Raw genomic sequence first — 23,266 nt, 5'->3', positions numbered from 1 at the left:
TTTCTCTCCAGTAAATTAATTTGGATTAAGCGGTTTACTGTTCTATCAAAGGGGCACCTTTTTGTTCTCAGAAACAGTAAGCTATTGTTTTACTCAGTCCAGTAACATGAAAATACATCGGTTTAGACTCATATCCTTTGACAACATAAGCTGAGAATTATTTCAATAATCCTAAATTGAGAAACATGTAGATTTGGTTTTTTAAAATGAACATTTTGTTTCTATAGCTATTTTTAGAGTTCACTGAAAAGGAGATTTTTCTGATAAGGATACCAGTTTGTTTAATAACTGAGGTTTCGAAAAGAGTTTTGTTTATTTTAAATTTAAGCCATTAAACAGATTCCTTTTAATTGATGAACTTTTATTTATACCAAAGATGGTTTGTTGTCCTCATTTGACACTTGACTGTCTTATTATCCCCTAAGATCTTTAATCCTCTGGATACTTTTCATTCATTTTCAAACTGGCTGTTTAAATTCTTCTACCACTTAAAGAATAAGATTCTATTTTGTAATTTCAAATAAAGTTTTAGCAAGTTTCTTTTGTGTACTTTTACACAAATGGATTCTTTCCAGAAAACCTTTAGCATATTCTCTGAGTATTGGTTTCTCTTTGTTATAAATATGATGCTTTTTAAAATTTTATTATATTCTTATTCTTATATCCCCAGGAAAATAAATAGCTTTTAATTATTTTTTTTCTTAAGCATTCTTTTTGTATCTCTATTCTAAATTCATGGATAGATATAAAATAGAATTTATCATTGTCAACACTACTGTATTATTGTGCTTTCTTTTAACTGATAGGAAGGAGTTGAAAACTAGTTTTTTCCAGTTTTTTCCAGACTCTGGGTTTTCCTAAACCATTTAAGAGATATATTTGTTTGCATAATTACATGTGCTATTTTCTGAACCTTTCCAGCTTCCATGTCACAGACTTAAAAAAAAAAAAAAATCCCTGTGTCTTAAGCAAAGTCTTGTTCTCCATGGTAATACTTTGGTCTTTCCCAGAGGTTACAGCTAATTTATAATCCATTACATTTTATGTGGGTAATTTGCATGATTTCTTCAAATATGCCCTGGCCTTTGGTTGGTTGTTTTGAAACATGTTTCACTGGAAAAGTGTAAGACAGTTGTTTTATCAGTTGCCACCTCATATACTCTAGGCAAGTGGTGTCAAACTCAAAGAGAAACAGGAGGCATTAAATGCATATAAGAATCTCTTGAAAGGTTGCATGTTAACTTAGTTTTAAAATGCAACATTAACTGGTTTTATTGTATTTCAATGTATTTTGTTACATATATCCCAATTACAATTTAATCTCATTTGGACCCTATAAATCCTTTGAACTTTATGTTTGATAACTCTGTTCATTAGTTTCTGAAATAGTTTGTTGTTTTTCAGACTACTTATTGAAATGTTCTGGAACAGAAATTACTTGTATTTGTGCCACTCCTAAATCTCAAAGCAGGCTCTTCTCTTTTCTCATCTATTACTCAGGATTACATCTTCATAGTTCATTCACTGTCAAAAACTTGCATTTCATTCTGTGAGTCTTTTGTGAGGATACTGAGATTGGCCCCTAAGGGTGGCAGTTTTGAATTTCTTCCCATTACGCTGCTATGGTTTTTTAAAGCTGTTTTCAACCCCTAGACCTTCTTTTTCTGTCCCTAAAATAAGCAGGGAAAAATGGCTGTTAAAATAGAAAATGGAAACCACACATTTGGAAAACAGCACAGAAAATAAGCCTGTTAAACCAGTAGACCTACAATTTGGAGAATTTACAAGTAAATTGTCAAAATCCCAAACCCAACTTGATGGGAAAAAAATCTAAGTTGGCAAGGTTAGCCCTTGGACTGGCTTATCATGTACTGTAATTGTTGCTGTGATGTATTTGTTTCCTACAGCTTGCAAGTGTGTAATGTTGGGGCCTTGCTGAACCCTGGAATGTCCTCAGTGATAGTGGATAGTGATTAGGTCAGTGGATCTAATTTATGGAGGCAAGCTTATTAAGTACAGTATAGAGTGAATAAAAAAATTGATGGGACTGGATTAAAGTTTGATGCTTATTGCTCCTTAACTCAATCCTTAAGAAATCTTTCTTTTAAATTAAAACAGACTAAAGTATAAACTTTGAAGCTTGAGTTACTTGATAAATAGTTTGAGGATCATATGACTGTGGAATACAAGCACTGTCTTGTTAAGGGAAAATTTTCCTTATCAACATTGATATTTTCTGTGAATATGAAAAATAAAGATTTCGGTGTGAGAGAATAAAATGTACATTCATTTAACAAATACAACCAAATGTTTGCTTTCCAAGGGATCTACCTAGTATTTTTCTCTTGGAGGCCTTTTCATTCCGATTGTTCCCATAATCACCAGCTCCCGCACTTAACTGTGGGAGTGACTGCAACGGGCTTAACGTGGTGCGAATTGCTCCCTTAGGATTTTGCCTCTTCGCTGAACCGAGTCGGGTTCGGGCCTGGGGGAATCCCCCTTTCCTCTAAGCCCACTTTTGAAGAGCTCCTGATCCCGGAGAGGTCCGATTCGTCTCCCTCTGCTCTTCCCCGAGGTTTCAGTTATCGGCAAACAAACCCTCGGCTCGGTGCAAAGTGAACGGGCTTCTACGTAAGAAGCCGCCCCACGTTCTAGGAGAGCAGCTGCTGGGGAAGTCGGAGAGGGTCCCGGGGGCCGGCAGGGGATTTCGGGGTGAGGGGCTGTCGGCGCCGCCAGCCGGAATGGCCAGAGCCGGCACTCACAGTGCGCTTTGGGGCTTGCCCTGCTTCCGTGTGTCCGCTCCCGGGAGGTGATGACTCGTCCCCATTACACAGCAGAGGAAGCTGGGCCTGGGGGTGGGAGCAGGGACTGCCTCCCCTTAACCTAGAAAGATGGTCCCCTACAGACTCTTTTCCATTCCCGTAGCGGGCGAGGAGCGCAAGATTTCAGGGAGAAACCTCCGCTGCCTCCAAGGGGGCCTCCTTACCTTCGGGCCTAGGCTCCGGGGGGGGGGAGGGAGGGGGAGGAAGAGAAACCTTAGTTGGCTTTCTAGTCGCGCGGCTGCGCACCGAAGGAGCGACCAGCTTGGGTCTGTCCCCTCCTTCCCTCCCTCCTCCCTCCCTTCCTCCCGCCTCTCTGCGCCTGCGCATCTGACTGGAAGACTAGCGGAGCCGAGGCTTCACTGGGCGCGCACCCGCCGCAGAGAGCAGAAGAGCGGGCGGGCGGGCTGGCGCGCGCGTGCGCCGGTGAGAAGCGTCCGGACTCAGGCAGGCGGCGAGCTCCGCCGTCGACGCCGTCGGCGTGGGGCTTCGCCCCTCCTCCCGCTCCCCCTCCCCCTCTCCTTCCCCCTCCCCCTCCCCTGCCCTCCCTCCCGCCCCCCGAAGCCTCCAGTGCGCATGCGCCGCCGCAGCGCGAGGGTCGGGTGCGAGTGTGTGGAGGAGCCAGAGCGGAGCGGGGAGTCCGGAGAGTCAGAACCTGGGGGAGAGGAATGGTGTCTGCACGGGGGGGAGCCGGAGGAGCCGCCGCCGCCGCCGCCGCTGCCGACGCCGCAGCCGCCGCCGTCGCCGCCGCAGCTGCCGCCGCCGCCGCAGCTCCCGCTCCGGCTCCCTCCCGCTCCGGCTCCCGCTCCCGCCTCCCGGGGCTGAGGGTCCCGCACGGAGCCGGGGGGGCAGGACGAGGAGGAGGCGGAGGAGGAGGAGGAGGAGGAGGCGGCGGAGGAGGAGGAGGAGGTGGCGGAGGAGGGGGAGGCGGAGGAGCCGCCGCCGCCGGAGCCGCCCCCGGGCCGCTGCCCAGCATGGTCCGGGAAACCAGGCACCTCTGGGTGGGCAACTTACCGGAGAACGTGCGGGAAGAGAAGATCATCGAGCATTTCAAACGGTGAGTGAACGAGCGAGCGAGCTCGTCCGCCCGAGCCGGGCCCGCCCGCCCGGGGCCTCCCCCAACTCGGAGCCGGCGCCGGCCGGGGCCCGGCCCGGGGAGCCGAACGGGCGAAGGGCGCCCCGCCCCCGGCCTCTGGAGCGGGAGGCCCGCCGAGCCCGTTGCTGCCGGCGAGGCCCCCCCCCAACTCCGGCTCCGGGCCGGCCCGGCCCGGCCCCGACCTGACCCTCAAGATCTGCAGCCCCCGGCGGGCCAGGCCCCTTGAGGAAGGGAGGAACGGGGAGCCGGGCCTGGCAGCCCGGGGCGCTCACCTGCTGGCCCGGGGAAAGAGCCGAGTCTCGCATTAGTAGGGTTTAGCTAATCTGGGGTGCCCGACACTCCTCGGGGATGGGAGCTGCTCCTCCTTCCACCCCCCCCCCCCCCCCCCCCCCCCCCCCCCCCCGGAGTCGCATAGCAACTCCTGCTCCTGCCGCTGCTCTCCTGCCGCCGCTCCAGCTCCAAGCCCGGCCGAGGATCCGGTGGAAATTGTCTCTGCCTTTCAAAAAGGGCTTTTGTGCGGAAGGAACACAATACCGAAAGGAATATTTTGGTAGGGTGTGCTGAGAGAAACCTTGGAACTGGGAATCCGAGAATGGACCAAGCTGCTGGACGGTTGGGAACCTTTTACCTGGAAGATATTAAATGGAAGTGGAAAACCTGGATTTTTATCGTGGGCAGTTCGATGCTTGGAAATCACAGTTGGTGCTTCCTTCCCTTTCCCTCGTTTCTGCCTTTTCCAGTCTTTTGGATAAGGAACAAGACTGGTGGGAACTAAATGGTTGCAGTGTAGAAATCATTTAATCTTTTTGAAGAAGTCAACCTCAAATAGGATGTTAGTCTACAACAAAGCTCTGGGATTTCTAATTACTGCAGGCTGTGCTGGTATTGTGGACTGCACATTTATTCTTAAAACCGTCCTCATGGGTACCTTAAATGGTTAAGGAATGCTTGGCTCTGATGAGAAGATGTAATCCGCTCTCCAAAGAGTTTTATTTGTTAAACATATGAAGTTTGCTTCTAATGCACGTTTCATGTGTCAGGTGGCATTTTAACATCCCTTTTCTTTGTGACAGAGACAGGTACCGTAAGTGGTTGGAGATTGGGAGCCCGGGATAAGATTTGTGATTTGCATTGCCAAGCTATTTTAGTCAGGAACAATTGATGAAAAATTCCAAATTGTCTGGAAGAGATCTTGATAGTCCCTATTTTCAAGGCCATTCACTTCCCCCTCCCTTTCCAGACTCGTTCTCTAAATCCCTTCTGCCACTGTTTGGGTTTCATGAGTGTAGGAAAATTGTGGAGCGTCCTGATTAGTGAGTCACCATGGGAAAAACAGAGTCGGTTGCTCGCACATGAGCAGCTCGGATCAGGAAATGGAAGCAGCCTCGCCGAGCTGCTCGGGGCCTCGTAAATGGAGGATCATTGATTAGTGGGGAGTCGCTGCTTCGGAGATGGGAACTCTTGCTCGGGAGCGCGCTCAGACGCGGCCCCGCGTGTGAACAGACATCGTGCCTGGGGAGGCCCTTCCGGAGCCCCCTTGGCCTCGGGGCAGACCCCCAGCCCCCGCCGTGACTTTCACCTTCCCCTGGGGTGCTGGAGGCTCCGGCAGGAGGGGGCCGGCGAGCACCGCCGCCTCCTCCCGTCGCCTCGTCAGTTGGGCCCCGGTTTGGCTCTTGGGGGTCGGGCCCGGTGCGGGCCTCGTGGTCCGGGGCCCGGGGCTGGAAAATGCCCGTGGCCAGCACGTGCCTGGAGGCCTCGGCGTAGCCAGGGGCAGCGACGAGTCTCCCTGGCGGGCCGGGCGGCCGCAGCTTCGGGCTGGCCCCGGGCGGGCGAGCGGGCGACTCTGGCTGGCTCTAAAATGGCGGCTGGCCCCAGTTTACGTGGGAAACGGCGGAGCCGCCGCGCCGCGGGGGGTGGGAAGGGGGAGGGGTGGGAAGCGGGGCCGTCGCCTGCCTTCCCCTCCCCCAACCCAGCCGGGGCTGCCCCTGCGCCACTGGCGACCCCGTGGGAGAGGGCCGGGCCGGGCTGGCCGCGCTGGTGGGCGGAGCCGGGGCCAGAGCCCCCTCCCTAAGGGCTTCCGAAGCCCGGACACGCGGGACGAGATGTCCCCAGGCGCGCTCCGGCCCCTCGTGGGCATTCCTGCAGGGGCCCGATGGCGGGGGGCGAGCTCCAAGGATCGGGGCCGGGCCCCTGCCTTTGTTTCCCTTTACGGCCCCGTTGGCACGGGCGAGGCTTCCTTTCTCTGCATTTATTGGCCGTTCTTTAAGAGAGACCCAGAAGCCCTTCGGAAGGCGCTTGGGAAGCCGGGCAGCCTGTGGCCCCGCGTGTCCTGCCGGTCCGGTGGACAGTCTGGGCTGTCCCATGCCCCTTTGGCCGGCTCTGTGCATGTCCTCGGGTCTTCGAGTGCGAGGCGAGCGCCGGTCGGCTGGGTTCCGAGTCCGAGCAGGCTCTGCACAATGGAGCTCATCCCTCCTTTGTGGAGGAAGGGGCTTGAGGCACGCCTGGCCTGAGGCTCCTGAGGCTGGGGGCTCGACCCCCGGGGTGGTCCACCTGCGTGCACCTTTCCCTCTCGTCGCCGCTGGAAGAGCTTTTTAAATAAAAGATCTCTCTGTACCCTAGAATTGCTTTTCTGTTTTGCCGATCTCCTCTAGCAAATCAAATGAGGTTCCCACCCATCCCCCAGTCTGAAGATACCGTAGAGAATATGCAAAGAGGTTGAACGAGCAGAATCACTAAATTCCTCTTACTCAGACTGGAATGATTTTCTAAAGATATCCCTCTAGCCAAAGATTAAGGAGAGCAAGCAGTTTTTTTTCGTTTTGTTTTATTTTGGGTCTCTTGAAACGTTACAATGATTCTCCCTCCCCCCTTCCCCCCCCCCCCATTGTTAAGTAGTAGGTTAAAAGTTGTATTTATTAAAGATCTTCCCTCCATGATATTAGAGAGTAGATTTCTTAGCCATACTTTATACCCATTAAAGTTATTTTTCATAATTATTTGTAGTAGGTTGAATAGTTTATAGTTGTTGGCTGAAAAAAAAAACTTTTTTGAAATCCAATACACAGAAATACTCTACCTGAGAACCTATTTAACCATGCCATACTTTAATTTGGGATGGAGGGGTTTGGGAAGAGGTTCCTTCTAAATGGAGTTTGTCCCAGAACTGACCAGAAGAGTACATTAAAAAAAAAAATTTAGCACATGTTTCAAAATATGTTGGCACTTTTTCTGTGGAGGATGCTTCTCTCGAATTAGAAGGAAAACATTGGGCTTAGTGCCAAGGAGAATGACTGGTGTTTGACTTGTGTACAAGGCATCTTCCTCCCCCACCATCCCAGTTTATATTGTGGACTCATTTCTGTTCCTCTTTCTTTGTATTGTTTTGTTAGATTTTGAAAAGATTTCAGACATTTGGTGGGAAGTTTTTAATATTATAGAATTCTGTTTACCCTTAATTAGTAGAATGTGGTGCTTAAAAAAATTACTGAAGGATTAGATTTTGAAATTTCCACCTTCCTACTGATTTTCAGTCTTTCAGGAAAACTGATGCAGAAGACAAATGAAACACATGTTCCTACAGGCCTTACTGAATGTATTTCCTTTTTTTGTTTCTGGTGCTTAAGATTTGAACAACAGTTTATTATTGTTGTAATCTGGAAATATCTTAAAAAGTGTGCTGTTTTTCATTAAAATGAGGACCCAGAATTGCAGTCTGGGATTGTTCGAAATAAGTATCATCCAGCACTATTGAAACAGATGCAAGGAAGCCTGAGGAAGGAGACTAAAAATAGCAACATTTTTCCCAGTACAAGTGCCAACCTTCCATACTTTTTTTTTCTCATGATACTTTCCTCTGGTTATCCAAGAATCTTGCTTTTTGTTGTCTTTCAGCTCATTACATTTAGAATATAAATATGTAATGGTATAAACTAATTAGAATGTTTAATAATTGTTATTAGAAACTTTGTTATTTTTCTATGATAGCTAACTGGCTTTCAGTGCATGGGAAATAAGCTTGGGGAGGGGAGAGATGGTCTCAGAATAAATGAGTTTTTTTTTTTTTTTTTTTTTTTTTTTAAGAATGCAATATGCTGATTCTCTCCCCTCTCCCCCTTTCCTACTTACTTTCAGCGTTTAAAAATTTCATTATCTGCAAAGACAATCTAAGGAATATGACAGTCTTATAAGCTAGCTTTTAGATCCTCTTCTCAAATTTTGGATTTAGCTGTTTGATTTTTAAAATTGGAATTGGCAGGTTTAAGGTTTGCTTAATGATAATATTTTAGGAATGGTTAAATATTTTATGGTCCAATTGGAGATTTCTGGAAAAGACCAAATAGGGGAACAGTGTTTTGGCAAATGCCTGTGTTGTTGAATCATTGAGACCCAAACCTTTTTTTTGTTGTTGTTGTTTGTTAGTTCATTGACTTTTTCCTGGAAAATTTAATTTGTTGTAGTAGAAAGCACACGGGGCATTTTATTAAGTATCTACTCCATGTGTGCAAGACATTATGCTGAGCACTGAGTATCTGCTACTAAGTATAACTTTCCTCATCTATAAATTCGAAATGATAGCAATATCATGTCATTTGGATGTTTTGAGAAAGATAATATGTGAATTAGGCTATAAGTGATTATTTGTAAAGTATTTTAGCTGAGAATTAGGCACTGTTCTAAAGAATGGCCGTAATGTAACAGAGAAATAACTTTGAAGTGTTTGATTTTTTCATTTGATGTTCAGATATTCAAATACATCATTTGGCAATGTAGACAGATGAAAGGAAGATTTTCTCATCATGTCATGAAATTTTGTTGTAACAGTTTTATGATATTGATATTTAATGAAATTTTTTTTATTAATCAAAAAATGCTTATTTACTTTGTGCCAGTCATTGTGGTAACTAAACACTGGGGATAGAAAGAAGGGCATAAGCTGTTCCTATCCGAGAGGAACTCATTTAAATGAAGACACAAATCTCAATTACTAGGTTTTGAGTTGATTGATTTATTTTCCGATAAATGTTACTTTTCTGTATTAGCTTTAACATCAATATTACATATTACATGAACACTAGAAGTCACTCAAGTTCTGGGTTTGAATTTCAGGCTGTTTTACAACTACCCTTGGGCCAGGCATTTACTCTTCAGGTTCTTCAAGTTTTAGTTTTCCTCATTTGTAAATCATGGGTGGGAATACTAGCTTATCTCTAAGGCCCTTCTAGCTTTAAATCTTCCTGTTTTACAGATAGGCAGACTCTAAGGCCTAAGAGACATTGTGATTTATTCAGATTCACACAGGTGTGACATATTGCAAGATTGGGTTTTGAACTTTTTTTTTTTAAACTACAAATTCAAAACTTTCATCTTTTCTCCCCCTTCTCCCTTCCCTCTTTTCATTTGGGTGTCTCCTTATTTGAACTGGAAAGCACTATATATATGCTCTTTGTACTAAAACTTTTAGTAACACATACTAAAAGATATGTATTTTACACACACACACACACACTAAATCCCCCTCCTCCTCATATCCCTAAGAACCCTTAGGAATAAAAATTTTAATTTTTACAAAGGTTGAGACGATGTTGCCAATCAATTTTGTCACTGGCATGGGGTTGGAGTACCTGAAAAAAATTCAAGAAATATACTTGAAAGGAGGAGTTGGGTAATGTTCTGTGAAAGCCAGAGAACCAAGTGATGTTAATTATTGAAGCCATGTCACTTTGACCCTGGACTTGAAAGGGCCTTACCTGGATTCTATCTGGGAGAGAACAACAAATGTTGAAGTAGATAGAGCAGATGAGAAAACAATTCAGAAGCTTCAATTACTTGTAAAACCAGGACCTTCAGAGCTCTTCATTCTTGCTGTGATGCTGTGCAGACTGCAGCCTTTCAGCAGTTTGAACTGATTTGTTAGGTCTTTGTTGCCTCTTTGGGTTTTCTAGAGCAGGATTACTTATCACTACTGCTGCTTCTTCCTCAGAGTGGAATTTCTGTGTATAGCCTAATATTTCTTGCATTCTCAGTTTTTGATGTTGTTCCTTTCAAATAATTACAATAGCTGATGTTAATAATGTAGCACCTTCATGTTTACAAATTGCTTTCCTCAGGATAACATGTAGGTAGTTGCAGGGCTGACTATTACCAGGAAGCTTGGTCAGTTTCAGGACTTGGGAAATCGGGACCTGACTCAACTGGGCATTCTTTCCACTCTTCTGTTGTATAGAGTTGGGAACTTATCAGTGCTATGAGTTCTAAAATACACTCATCAAATTAGAATTTACTTTCATTATAAATAGATCCTCAGTGTAGAGTATCTCAAGAACAAACAGGGGATCTCTTTAACATTTTTCTTTATGAATTTTTAGAGTAGCATGTGTTTGGCTCCATTCTCCCCTTCTCCATCTCCCTTCCCCCCCTCCCCCCCACTTATTTTGCAGTGTTTTTCCATTGGTTCCATTGTCAGCCCACAAGGCAGCTCAGTGACAGTGGTACAATGGATACAGCCTGGAGTCAGTGAGACTTGAGTTCAAATGCTCCGTCAGATACTTTCTAGGTAATAAGTGACCCTGAGGAAATCACCTCTGCTTTAGATTCCTTGACTGTAAAATGAGCATCATAACAACACCTATCACTTGAGACTTTTGTGAAGTTTGCATAAGATAACCGTAAAGGTCCTAGTGCAGTGTCTGGAACATAGTAGGTGTTTAATAAATCCTTTCTCCCTCCATTCCTTCCCTTTTTCTGAAAGATAGACACCAAAAGAGAATTTGGGCTTCACACTTTTGGACCACACATGATATGAGAATAAAGACATTTTTTTTAGGGCCTTTGAGTCATTTTGTAATGATGGAATTGTAGTTCTTTTGAATGCAAAGAGCCTTTTAAAAAGGTTCCTTCAGATGCTGGATTAAGTTGAAGTGCTCATATGCCAACTGCTGAATAATTGGGATGCTATAAACAATGGGGAAGCATTTCTTAGAGTGTGCACTTTTTCCCGGATGGACATGGATGTTCAGTTTACATAAATGTTGCTGTTGGGATAAATTTTTAATAGGATACAAATTAAAATTGACTTGAAAGAGACATCTTTAGAATGATAACTCTTGTCTGGAGTATAACAGCTCGAGGATAGCAGAGTGACTGGGTTCTGTGAAACAAGACATTTCCTAGAACCTAGTCTGATGGTTGCATTTAAATCAGAAATGAAGAGAAAGAAGGTTAGACAGAGAAATAAAATGTGTTACTATCAAGCAAGTGCATATTTTGTTTTTGGATGTATGATCATCTAAAAATTCATACTAAAGACTAACAAACAGCATTAGTGGGGGTTTTTGTTTTGTTTTTTTTAATGATCTCCAGAGGTAAAGATTGGTCTGAGAAAGAGAGGCCTCTAGTGCCAGTTGATAACAATGCTGACTGTGGCTTCAGGAACATTTGGATCCAAACTTTGTCATAGACATTTTCTAACATCATGACTTTGAACCTAGTTGCTTAGCCTCGGCTTCAGTTTTTTGATCTGTAAAAAGAGGGGGATGGGATTCATGGTCTGGTCTCTGATTCTTGCAGCTCCTCATGTAGGACCCTATAATCTATGATAATGCTTTATTTTTCTCTGAGTTCTCAGTTTCCTCTCTTTGTACGGTGGTTAGCCCTTCACAGTGGCTTTCAATATGTACCTGAGCCCCGGAGTATGAATGCTTTGGGTCACCCCACGGAATGGGAAACCTGGGCAAGCTCTGGGATTGTGCTGATTTGGCCACCACCGCCTTGGACCTTCAGCTGATTTTTTCCTGCACATCTTTTTTTCTCCCATTTAAGATATCTCAAATTATTCCATTAAAGTTCTGTGTGCAGTTCTGAGAAAATAAGCTGCAAATCAGATTTTTTTTCCTTAACTAGGAAAAAAAAAAAAGGGTTATTACGGACAAGACATGAGGTGAAATAGGGAATGAGGAAAGTGTTTCTATAGTACCTACTACTTTATCAGGCATTGTACTAATAAATAGCTTTAGAGATATTATCTTATTAAATGCCCACAACAATTTGGGAGATATTTCTCATTTTATAGATGAGGAAACCAAGGCAGATAAAAGGTAAGCAATTTATCCAAAGACACAGCTAGGTATGTATTTAAGTTTGGATCTTCTTGACTCCAAGCTTGGTGCTCTGTGTAATGTGCAACCCAGGGGCTTTTGAGAGTGGAAATGGCCCCAAACTTTGACTTTGCAATAATTGGCATTATCTACTCGTCCTGGAAATATAAATATATCCCATTCATTGTTTTAATGCTATATTCTGGCATCAGAAATTTCTATTTTTCTTTTGTGATGGATAAAAATATAAGATTTTTAAAATTTTGTTTAGAAACATTCATATTTTGCCTTTTTGATCAGATTTTTATTGTAAGAACCCCGTTACAGCATTTTGGTCTATTGAAAACACTTTACTGATAGCTCTTTCTAGTCCTTTTGGTCTTGATGCACTTGGTAAAAATTAAATTTATCTTATGAAGAACTTTTAATTTATTTTGGTTAGTGACAATTGAGTGTTCTCCAAAGTAACTTTTCATAACTATTTCAGAGATTTCTGGCAGTAAATTAAAAAATGCTTGGTGTGTTGTTGGTTCCCCCTTCCCCCCAACCATGTTTTATTTGCAGACATTGATGAGCTCACCTTGAATATATTAGACTAAGTGGCATAATTGAATTGGTTGAATTAAGATTATTAAAATGATCAGAGACCTTTTTCTAAAAGATTTCTGAGTAGGTTTAGTGAATTATTTATTGCTTTTTCTGTTATCACCTTCTAAAAAACTGACCTCAAGGCCTCTCAACAAAGATTGATAGCTACAATTAGAACATTTGTGAAAATGAGCAAAATTTTTGACCAAGATGTGCTATTATTGTCTAAAATAGATTCTTTGTTTGAGGATAAGTGGTTTGCTCTCACCTGGGGAAGTTGCTGTGATGCTCCCTTTCTGTGGTTGTGCAGCCAAGAATGGGTGGTGTTTTATTTGGCTTAACCGAGAATGACTCAGCCAGTTAGACTGATGTGCAGGAGAATAAAACTGAAATCGGGAGATATTGGAAAGAACTGGATTAAAAAGTCAACACTAGAAAACTGATTTGAAGGTTCACCTTGAGACTCCTGAGGGCTCTGTCTCCCTGCGGGAATGGGGAAGGAGGAAAGGAAATAACACATTGTGAGGATGGGAACCAGACCTTGTGCAACCTGTTGATGCCTTGAACTGGAAAGAGCTTTGTGTTCTCCAGTGGTAAATGGTTACTGAGAACTGGACAAAGGTTAAATTTTATTTAGCATCTTTGTAAACTGTACTGGAGCAAAGCTCCTCCTTCTTTGCCAGGTTTAAATGCAGACTGTGGTGCTGACACCACTGAAGTGATTTGTTTTCTGTTGACTAATCTTTTGAAATGTTTTTCTTTCTTGGTTGTGGGTGATTGTTGGTAGCTTGTGTCTATGCATGCTCCAAAGCTGGAATGCATCTTAACAGATCATCATTTCTGTTCAAGCTTTCTTTTTTACAAATGAGGAAACTAGGGCTAACCAAGGAGAAACGACTTAGCCAAGATCTCACAAAGTAGTTAATAACTTTGTTATTAACCCTCAGATTCCCATGTTCTTCCTCCTGTTCTGGGCTGCTTTCAAGCTTTGTGTATAAGACACTTCACATTATGTAAATTGGTTATTGTGATGATTTTTATGTATAACTGCCCCATTGTTCCTAAAAAGAATAGTTGTACAGTTGTAAGGTACACACCTTATATTTGTGTAGATGTTTTCCACATTACCAGCACTTAAAATACATATTTGGATTGTACTCGGTGAATCTCCAAAATGAGTCAGTCAGGTGACTTGCCTAAAATCACATGACTCATCAGGAACTAGAACATTTTACCGAAAGCTCAGAGGGGAGGGCTTTTTTGGTGCCTCATCTGTCTTTGTGAAAGCTCATTCAGGAGAGGCCTTCCATTTGGCTTTGTGAAGAAATACATTTGTCAGAAAAACCCTTTGTCAAGGAAGTTTAAGCATTTAAGTGATATGATGAAGCATTTTAAAAGATTAATGAAGTAGAAGAATCCAAGCTTTTTGATGAATAGAATTTTTTTTAAGAGTGTCTTTAGGGTTGGCAAAATAAAAATATTTTCAAATATTTGATCTCAGTAATAATGATAATTTAGTGTGTGGCACTCCTTTTTGCATGTAGTAGCAGGTATTCACAAAATTGAATCAACTGGTGAGTGAGGTTAGTGTGGTTCAGTGGAAAGTGTGCCATCAGTTGAGGTTTGGGTTCGAATTTCATCTGTGACACTTTCTAGCTATTTGTACATCACGGACAAGTCAGTTGACTTTTGAGCTAATCAGAATCTCAACTTGAGGATAATAGGCTTATTTAGAAGATCAAGTTCAATATGGAATATCAAGTACTTTTGTTTAACTGAGTCCCAGCAACTGGACAGGTGGTCATTGAGAATTTCCTTGAAGATCTGTTAAAAGAAGATATATATTACCACCTGAGGATCCTCCTGTTCCCCTTTGTGATAGCTAGCCCTCATTGCTGGGAACATTTTCCTTAACATTTAGTGTAAGTTTGCCTCTGCTACTTAGTATTGTCATTATTTAACTTTTTTTATAATCAACTTTGGAGAATTATTTTACTTCCTTTGTGTAATTTCTAATAAAAATTTCTATTCATTAAAACAATAATTTTTTTTAATTGAGTGATTATCTTTGGACAAATGTGCAAATACATTGTATAGCATTTCACTCTGAAACAACACTTCAGCCTCAGAAACATAAGAGATTTTGACCATATTGAAGAAGAAAGCTCCACCAGGTCTAGGTATGTGCTTGAATGTACTTTGGGCTCTTCCAATCTGTTATTAGGATCATACATTTGCAAGTTATCATTAGAACAGTTAACTCTTACTACAAAGTAGCTGTCAGATGGGAGCTGACCAACTAACTCAATATTTCAGCATTGAATCAGTTCCAGTTAGAATCTTCTTCCTGTAATTTTGAAAACTTTTTCCCAGGGATAAGATCACACTTGAAAACAAGTTACCTTTTGTATTGGAAATGGTCATTTTTTCTTTCCTAAAAATTTTTATAATTATCTCAATGAGTTCTCTGAATTCTTAATTAGCTCTAACCATTGAAATTGTGAACCTCAGAATCATTATTAGTTTTGTAATTTGATAGTCATAACTACTTTAGATGGTCTCCAAACAGTAATCCCTATTACATCATGACAACGTCTATATGAAATGTTACACACACACACTCACACAGACACCTCTCCCTCTCCCCCCCCCCCCCAATCAATGTTGGTATTTCTCTTCTTTTCCAGAAGTTTAATTTACCAAATTCTATGGTTACTTCATAATTATAATCCTTTAACATTTAAAAAAGATTTGTGATTTTTTTTTTTCCTGTTGGAATTTTCCCTCCACCAGGAAGATTATAGAGTATCTATGTATACATTAGCTAATTGCCACTATTAAATAATCCTAGGATTTGTACAATTTTGCTTGGCATTGCAAAGTTTTACTTGGTTTTAGCTAGTATTTCATGTAGCATAAAATTCTATTTGGTTGATGATGCAATTAAATTGAGTTGAACACAAATGTTAAAATTAGAATTAATTCTGGTTAATTCTGTTCTTTTTGTTCAGGTCATTTCAGATATTTTAGAAGATTTTTTGATACCATTCTTTTTTTTTTTTAATAGTAAATAAGGGGAATCTCTGGCTTTCGTGTGTGTGTGTTTAAGATAGCCATTTTAGTCCTGAAGTTAGAATAAAATTATTATCTTGGGCAGCTCTGATGTAATTGATTTTAGAGATTCAAACTTCCTGCAGAGCTTGAGTTACCTAACTTGGAAAACTGAAATGATATTACAAAAAATGGTCATTCCTGAAACTGAGAGGAAACCAGTCTATAGGCAGTTGAAGTGGGTTGCAAGTGTAGCATAAGATGGTGAATTGGTTTCAGAATCAAGATCTGGATTCAAGTTGTGTCTTGGACACATACTAATTTGGCCCTGGCAAGTTCCTTGATTTCTCAATACTATACGTTGACTCTCCATTGAAATTGAAAGTATAGATTTGCATTGATATAGGAAGTTTCCACTTTGGGGAGTTATTTGTATCAGTAATACAGTAAATCCACCAAATAGTAATAGCTCCCATAAAAAAAAAATTTGATTATGTGACAAATATTGCCCTGTCTTTCTAGTAGAGTGGTCCAAGACCATGTGGCTCAAACAGTCACGATGGATTGGAATTTGTGAACTCACTGTCTGGACACCTTGCATTGTTCCTATATCTTTTTTATGTTGTAGCATATAAACTACACTTGGCTTTCTATTCTATACACAACATTCACACATACAGTGATTATTATTTTCTTTTTTAAAAGACCCAGTTTTGATGTATTGGGGAGGGGAAGAAGGAGGGAAAAGGAAGAATTATACAAAACCATTATTAGTTTGCTGTACTAGATAGTCACCCAAAAAGTGCTACATTTGGTTTGGTGGATTTTTGACTACACTGAAGGGCTTATCTCACAGGGACATCAATCTCTGAATAGAAAGTTTCTCATCTCTGGAAGGATTGAAGCAGAGATGGATTGGATGACCCTTTATTAGGTAGGTTGCAAAATGGGCAACCCTACTCTATGCCAGGCACTGTGCTAAGTGCTTTATATATATTATTTCCTTTGAGAGCATTTATCCATTGAATTGAGAGTTGGACTGAATGAACTGGAAGGTTCCTCCTTGGCAGCAGATGGTGGCAAGACAATAAGTCTGTCAGAGTTAACCAAATCAGGTACCATCTCACCCTTCGAGCTCTTGTGGACCAAGAGACTTGGAAAGTTGGACACCAGGAAAGAAATGTGGAAGCTGTTTGTAGTTTATAGAATTGTCACTTAAAGTTTTTGAGATAAGGGGAACATTGTGAAAATTCCCATTTTCTTCTAGGGTGTAGCTCTGTAGATCTATTTCATGGTGTGACTCAGGAAGAGGATTGTTCATCAGTAGGAGGAGTTATGGGAAAAAGACGGATGTGGTAAATCTTTGCTCTGACCTAGTGTGTGTTGCAAAAGCCTTGACTGAAGTTAATCATTATATTTGTATTGCTAATCCACCTAGCAAAGACTGATGCTTTTGGGAAATAGTTGAGAAATGATTAATTTTATTTACTCTAGCAAACTGATGACCCAATTTCTTACTTAGTTTTGGACAATTGATATTCCATTGGAAGTCACAAAGTCATTTTCTTTTGGTTCTTAATGAAAAGTGACTATTAAAACTAGAAAAGGCCAGAATAATTGAGTATTCTTTTCATTATTCACATAACAGACTGGTGAGAATTTGAGTTGTTTCTTCACCATGGTTAGTTTGTCTCTAATTAGATTTAGCTAGCATTCTTTGACTTGAACTGTTTGACTATTCTTAAATGTAGTATTAAGGTGTAAGCTAAGACAAGAGATTTGTTAAGGAGAATGAAAACTTAATGTACAGATAAAACATTTTCCAAATGGGGAAGATTGTCTTTATTACTTTCTATATCCTCAAGAAAACTGAAGGCAGTGTGGAACACTCAGGTCTATGGTTTTGATGATGTGGTTTACATTCATTCTATCCAAATAAAACTCATTTATGTTTCTGTATTTTGAAATGTGCTCTTTGAGGTAACAGATGACCAATTGAGGCTATTTCTTTGGGGACAAATTGTAATAAAAATAATTCCTTTAAAAAACACTTTAGGGGCAGCTAGGTGGCGCAGTGGATAGAGCACCAACCCTGAAGTCAGGAGGACCCGAGTTCAAATGTGATCCCAGACACTTAACACTTCCTAGTTGTGTGACCCTGAGCAAGTCACTTACCCTCAATTGCCTCAGTGGGCATGAGCGTGCGTGCCCGCGTGCATGTGTGCGCGCGTGCACACACACACACACACAAACTCCCACACACTTTAAAAATTAAATTCTAGCGAATGGTGTTTTGTTTTTATTGAAATCTGTACTCAAGCATTCATTTTATTAAGGTGATAATCTAAATTTTTTTCTGGCTACTTTTGTTCTTTAGGAAGCAGATCAGTATATGAGATATATATTATTTGGTTGTTGCAAAAGAACATTTTGGGCCAGATTTAAGCTGGAATGTTAGTTATTAGTGGGGTCTTCACCAACATAAAGGTTAAGCCATTTTTCTTATTGGACTTTGTAGTGACTTTCTATGCCAAAGTAGATGGTCGTAGCACATTAGAGGTGCTTTGGGCCACATGATAAATGGCTAAGTCCGTCCTATTCTGAAAGGGTAAAGATTCTTAGTATGGTTTGTACTTTGGCTTGATTTTCCCATATGGATCCAGCATGGCAGAGGCATTCAATTGGTCAGCAGAACACATGAAGACTGGGAAAAGGAATTGGAGAGATAGAATCTCAGATAGAACATGATTGGGTAACTAACCAAGGCTTGAAAAGCTGGCATAGCCAAGAATGATTCCGTTTGGCCCAGAAGGCAGAGCTGGGAACAATACAGAGAAAGCTGGTGGATTAAGGCGAAGACGATAATGCTATAGAAATAAGATGGACTTCTCGGGAGATGGTGGACTTCCTAGGGATATTAAAAGACTTTACGCCAAGATTGAATGATCACTTGTCAGCTCTGCAGAGGTTTTTGGTCAGTTCCTAGTGAGGGATGGGATCCTCTAGACTTCCAACTCCCACAACTTGTATTCTGTAATTTAAAACAATTCATGTGTTTAGTAGTTGGCTCAAGGTCTACCTGATCATATGTAGTAAGTACTGATAGGGTTACAAAAGTATGAAGGTAGAACTTCTCCTTCTGGCTGTCTTTCTTGTAAGCAGATACCAAGGGAATGTCTTTATAAGGGATTTGGCTGATGTTGGGGTTCCCACAATCTGGTCATAAAACATGGCCAACGTTGCAACCTTGCCTTCATTTGGTGCTCTAAACTATAAATTAATAGCTAGCACTTCTATGTCACTCGAAAGTTTGCAAAGCGCTTTACAAATACCTCATTTTACCCTTGGAACAATCCTGGGTAGGGGTGGGGTGGGGGAATGCAGTTATTATCCCCATTTTACACTTGAGAAAACTGAGTTTGAGGGACTTAAGGATCACCCAGCTGATAAGTGTCCAGAGCTCATTTGAATTGGGGCCTTCTCTGATTTCCCTGAGCAGGAAGAAGCCTTTCAGCAGGACTTTTTTTTTTTTTTTTAATAGCTTTTTATTTACAAGTTACATGCATGAGTAATTTTTTAGCATTGTCAACTGCAAAACCTTTTTTTCCAGTTATGATCACTGTTCCCAAGTGGGGATGTCTATGAACTGTAGGGGGTAAATGTTACATCTTTATTTTCACCAGGTTGTAACTGATATTTAGTGTTTGCTTCAATTATGACTGTTGGCAACACAGCAGAAAAAATTGGATTTTTTTTCAGACTAGTAGAGAAGCTGGTACTTGAAGGAGAACTGACCTTTTTGAGTGTCTTGGATTTCAGTGGTGGAAGTACCCTGACCATTGATTTAGATGAACAGATCTCTAACCGAGTAAGATGAAAAGAGTGAATTGCTATGTCCTGAACAAAAAAAAGGATGCTCTTTCCAGGTTGGTGAGGAGCCTTTTCCTAAATCTTTAGTTGGACTGGTATTCGGGGGGGTAGGGCCTTCCTGGTCATGTTTAGGCTTTCACATTCTTGTTCCCCAGGGGCAAGTAGGTGGTACAGTGGGATCCACTGTGGGGTCCGGAGTCAGGAAGACTCATCTCCTTGAATTCAAATCTGGCCTCAGATACTTAGATATGTGACCTTAGGTAACTTATTTAACCCTATTTGCCTCAGTTGCTTAGCTGAAGAAGCAGATGACAAAGCACTTCATTATCTTTGTTTAAAAAAAAAAAACACCTCAAGAATATTGATGGATGTGACTTTGCAATGAGATAATTTGAGGCCAGTTCTAGTGATCTTGTGATGAAGAGCCATCTGCACCCAGAGAAAGGACTGTGAAAACTGAGGGTGGATCACAACATAGGATTTTCACTTTTTTGTTGTTTGCTTGCATTTTGTTTTCTTTCTCGTTTTTTCCCTTTTTGATCTGATTTTTCTTGTGCAGCAAGATAATTGTATAAATGTGTATACATATATTGGATTTAATACATTTTTTAACATATTAAACAACAAAGGGGGGGAAATTTGGAACACAAGGTTTTGCAAGGGTCGATGTTGAAAAATGATCCATGCATATGTTTTGAAAATAAAAAGCTTTAACAAAAAGAAAAAGAAAACACCCAAATGAAATCACAAAGAGTTGTTTAAAATTGAAAAACGATTGAACAACAATTTTTGAAAGTTGAAAGTTCGAGGAGGAATTGGTTCATGGTATGGGAGTGAAATCTGAGGAAAAAACCCTAGCATCATTAATTTAAAATTAAAAGTGTTTTATCTAGCATTAGCTATTTATAGTCTTAACTGTTTCCAGCTCTCTGGGATGGGTAGTTTGTGGACAGGATCACCAGAAGTTACTATTAATTTAGCATATCTTCCCACATGCTATGCATTAGCAAATTTTCTTTTCCTTTTCTTAAACTTCTTCAAAAAAGTAACATGTAATAAATGAATTGTTCAAGATGTAAGCTGCTTTTTAATAACTTGAGTTTTGTGCTTAGTGCCTGTGTTTGTGGCTCTTAGTATTTGGAGGCTTTTCTTTCCCTTAGTTCCTTTTGATCATTTGTTCTCTACTTTTCTTTTTCTCCCATAAACATTTTCATTCACAGATCTTCACTATGTATAAAGAAGTTAGAATTTTCTGGCCTTTGAAGGACACTTCAGTACTTAGAATATATTCTTGTTATAACTACATGCAGGAGATAGCACTTGCTATATAGTGTTTTGTGTACCAGGATTGACATATTCAGGCCATTTCAGAGAATTCTACAAATTCTGATTAGTTACAATGGTTATCACCCTGAGGGTCTCTGAAAATCATCCTCATATGATCTAGGAGCATTGGTTGACATCTTTGCCACTGCCTGCCAGGACAATTCACTTTTACCCTCAGCTTTACTGCTTAGAAAATGGAGATAATATTGTTCTTGGTTGGCCTAACAGGAAAATCTTTGTGTTTCTATTAATTCTCAGACTTATTCTTCAAAGACCTGTGGTTTCATCAGCCTTGGTACTCAGTTCACTTGCTTACAAGAAGTCCATAGTTCTACAGGCTCTATTATTGCCATTTATTGTGATAATTTGGGTACTGTGATGTAAACATTTGCTTAGTGGCTCATCAGGTGACAAACCCAAACTTGTCTTTAAGCTCTTTGCCCAATTCACTTCCAGGCCCAGTGAGGATGGTGCAGGGAAAAATAATTTGGAGTCTGACAATACTCTAGGTTTCAATATAGATATTACTTCTTTTTGGTTGGGGTAGAGGCAATTGTGGTTAAGTGGCTAGGGTCACATAGCTAGTAAATGTCTTGAGACTGGATTTGAACTTAGGTAGTCCTGCTTTCAGGACCAGTGCTCTATCCATGACTCCATCTACATGCCCCGGACATTGCTGCTTATTCCTTGTGGGTTTAGATAAGTTACCTTATTGCATCAGGTTTCAGTATTCTCATTTTTTAAATGAGGGGATTCTCGGGTCCCATTGGTATTGGTAAACTCCCGCCCTCTTAGTGAGCCATGGTGAAGATTTAAATGGAATGAACCTTTTTTTTTTTTTTTTTTTTTTTTTGCCATTAGGATTTCAGATTACTCAATTGATGGATCATGTTGTATTTCGGTGTGCTCATTGAATTAGCAGCTCTTAACCCTCTCCCCCAAGTATTGAAAACAAGACAGGTTTTATGAATTTAACCAGGTATTAAGATGTCTTTTATAGACGCTCTTGGGATAGCTTCATTGGGGGGGAGGGGAGAACTATAAAGATCTTTTTCCCAGACAGAACTTGGTATAAATTTCTACAAGTTTATTTTTATTAACAACTCTTTTAAAGGTGGGTTTTAATCTCCTTTAAGATCAATTAAACTATTACAGATATACTATATTACCTCACAATGTTTAGCTTGTCGAAATAAGAAGGAAACAACAATACCGAAGGTGCTAGCAGGTGTCTTGTATTACATTTGATTTAGTGAGTTTGGTCACTAGTAGGACAGACCCCACCTGCCAGTATTATTGCTTAACCCAGGTATGTTGCCAGTCCATTACTTTAACTGGTAGAGTAATTGATAAATCCTAGCCATGTTGGTCAAATCTCTTTCCCTGCTTGGGGCCTCCATTTCCTCATATACACAATGAAAGAGATTAAATTTGAGCTTTCATAGAGTAAGCATTTCTGATCAATATCATGTTCAGTTAATTCTGGCATCAGAGACAGGTTGTCTGTAAGAAAGTTTTGGCTTTGGAGGGAGCTTTTAATGCGTTTTGCTTTATGGGATCCTTTGCTTTGATTTTCTACATAGGGACTTAATACATTTCTCAAATTTTTCCTTCCTTTCACAGATCCTTCTCATGTTGGAAAAGGAAATTGCTTAAAGAAAAATAAAGTTTGGGTAAATTGCTACTGCCTTTCTCTTTCCCTCTCTCCCTTCCTAATCTTAACGGGCTTCATTTTAATTGGCACATTCAGAGTGAATCTGGTCCTATATAGTGCAATGGTTGGCAGAATTTCTCATCTCAGATTTATTGTTCTTAGAAAGAGAAGGAAATGGAGAAAAAGGTAACCTGAAGCCTTACCACTTTTGGTGGCTTGATTGCTAGGGACACTTGAATCCAAAATGCTGGGACTATAATTTTTGTCTTGTTTCACCAGAGCAGCTAAGGAGTCATCTAATGCGGCAACCCCCCCGTCCCCCCCCCCCCATTTTTGACCTGGCAGATTTGGGGGAGAGGCTTCAGAAGAGTTGCAGTTGCAAGGAGAAGAAATTCAATTTGCAGGCTTATTAACACAATGGCCACAGATTAGGTTTGGAACAGAAAGGAAAGGGCATTTTTGATCTTTGTGTTCTAAACACCTATCACCGGTGTCTCCACTCACAGTAGGCAGCCCCTTAAGAAAGGCTAATGGAATTAAGAGAATACTCTGATGGGAGCTGTTACAGAGAGGCTATTTTATTCTTTTCTTACCTTCTTTAGCTATTCCCTGAAACCAACCACCCTGTGGTTTTAGAACCTCTGAGATTGCCATCTTTATAAAAGGTCATAGAGTCTATAGTGCCCCTTTTCATTTAATTCCAAATACACATACCACCTCTGTTGCTGTTCTTGTGGCATATTTTTCATTATTTTAACAGTGGAATATA

The 23,266-nt window shown here is 41.1% G+C and overlaps 1 protein-coding gene and 2 long non-coding RNA genes across 7 annotated transcripts in view; 1 reads left to right on the top strand and 2 right to left on the bottom strand.

Annotated features, from left to right (window-relative positions):
* Positions 1-1,495: 1,495 nt before the first annotated feature.
* On the bottom strand, positions 1,496-3,210 carry LOC116422840. The gene is made up of 2 exons (XR_004233377.1): positions 2,332-3,210; positions 1,496-1,670 (listed from the first exon to the last, which is right to left on the bottom strand). It is a non-coding gene; the product is annotated as an uncharacterized LOC116422840 (long non-coding RNA).
* Positions 3,211-3,731: 521 nt separating this feature from the next.
* Positions 3,732-23,266, top strand: part of SPEN (spen family transcriptional repressor) — a 78,619-nt gene continuing 59,084 nt past the window's right edge. For all 5 annotated transcript variants that reach the window (XM_031962788.1, XM_031962787.1, XM_031962786.1 and 2 more), the window contains exon 1: positions 3,732-3,876. In XM_031962788.1, coding sequence (XP_031818648.1) covers positions 3,794-3,876 — 83 coding nt within the window. In that variant the 5' untranslated portion in view covers positions 3,732-3,793. The remainder of the gene's footprint in view (positions 3,877-23,266) is intronic.
* LOC116422841 lies at positions 4,474-5,808 on the bottom strand. The gene is made up of 2 exons (XR_004233378.1): positions 4,844-5,808; positions 4,474-4,543 (listed from the first exon to the last, which is right to left on the bottom strand). It is a non-coding gene; the product is annotated as an uncharacterized LOC116422841 (long non-coding RNA).

Source organism: Sarcophilus harrisii, chromosome 3 (genome assembly GCF_902635505.1).
Source record: "Sarcophilus harrisii chromosome 3, mSarHar1.11, whole genome shotgun sequence".
Classification (NCBI taxonomy): domain Eukaryota; kingdom Metazoa; phylum Chordata; class Mammalia; order Dasyuromorphia; family Dasyuridae; genus Sarcophilus; species Sarcophilus harrisii.
This window is presented reverse-complemented; position numbering and strand designations above follow the sequence as displayed.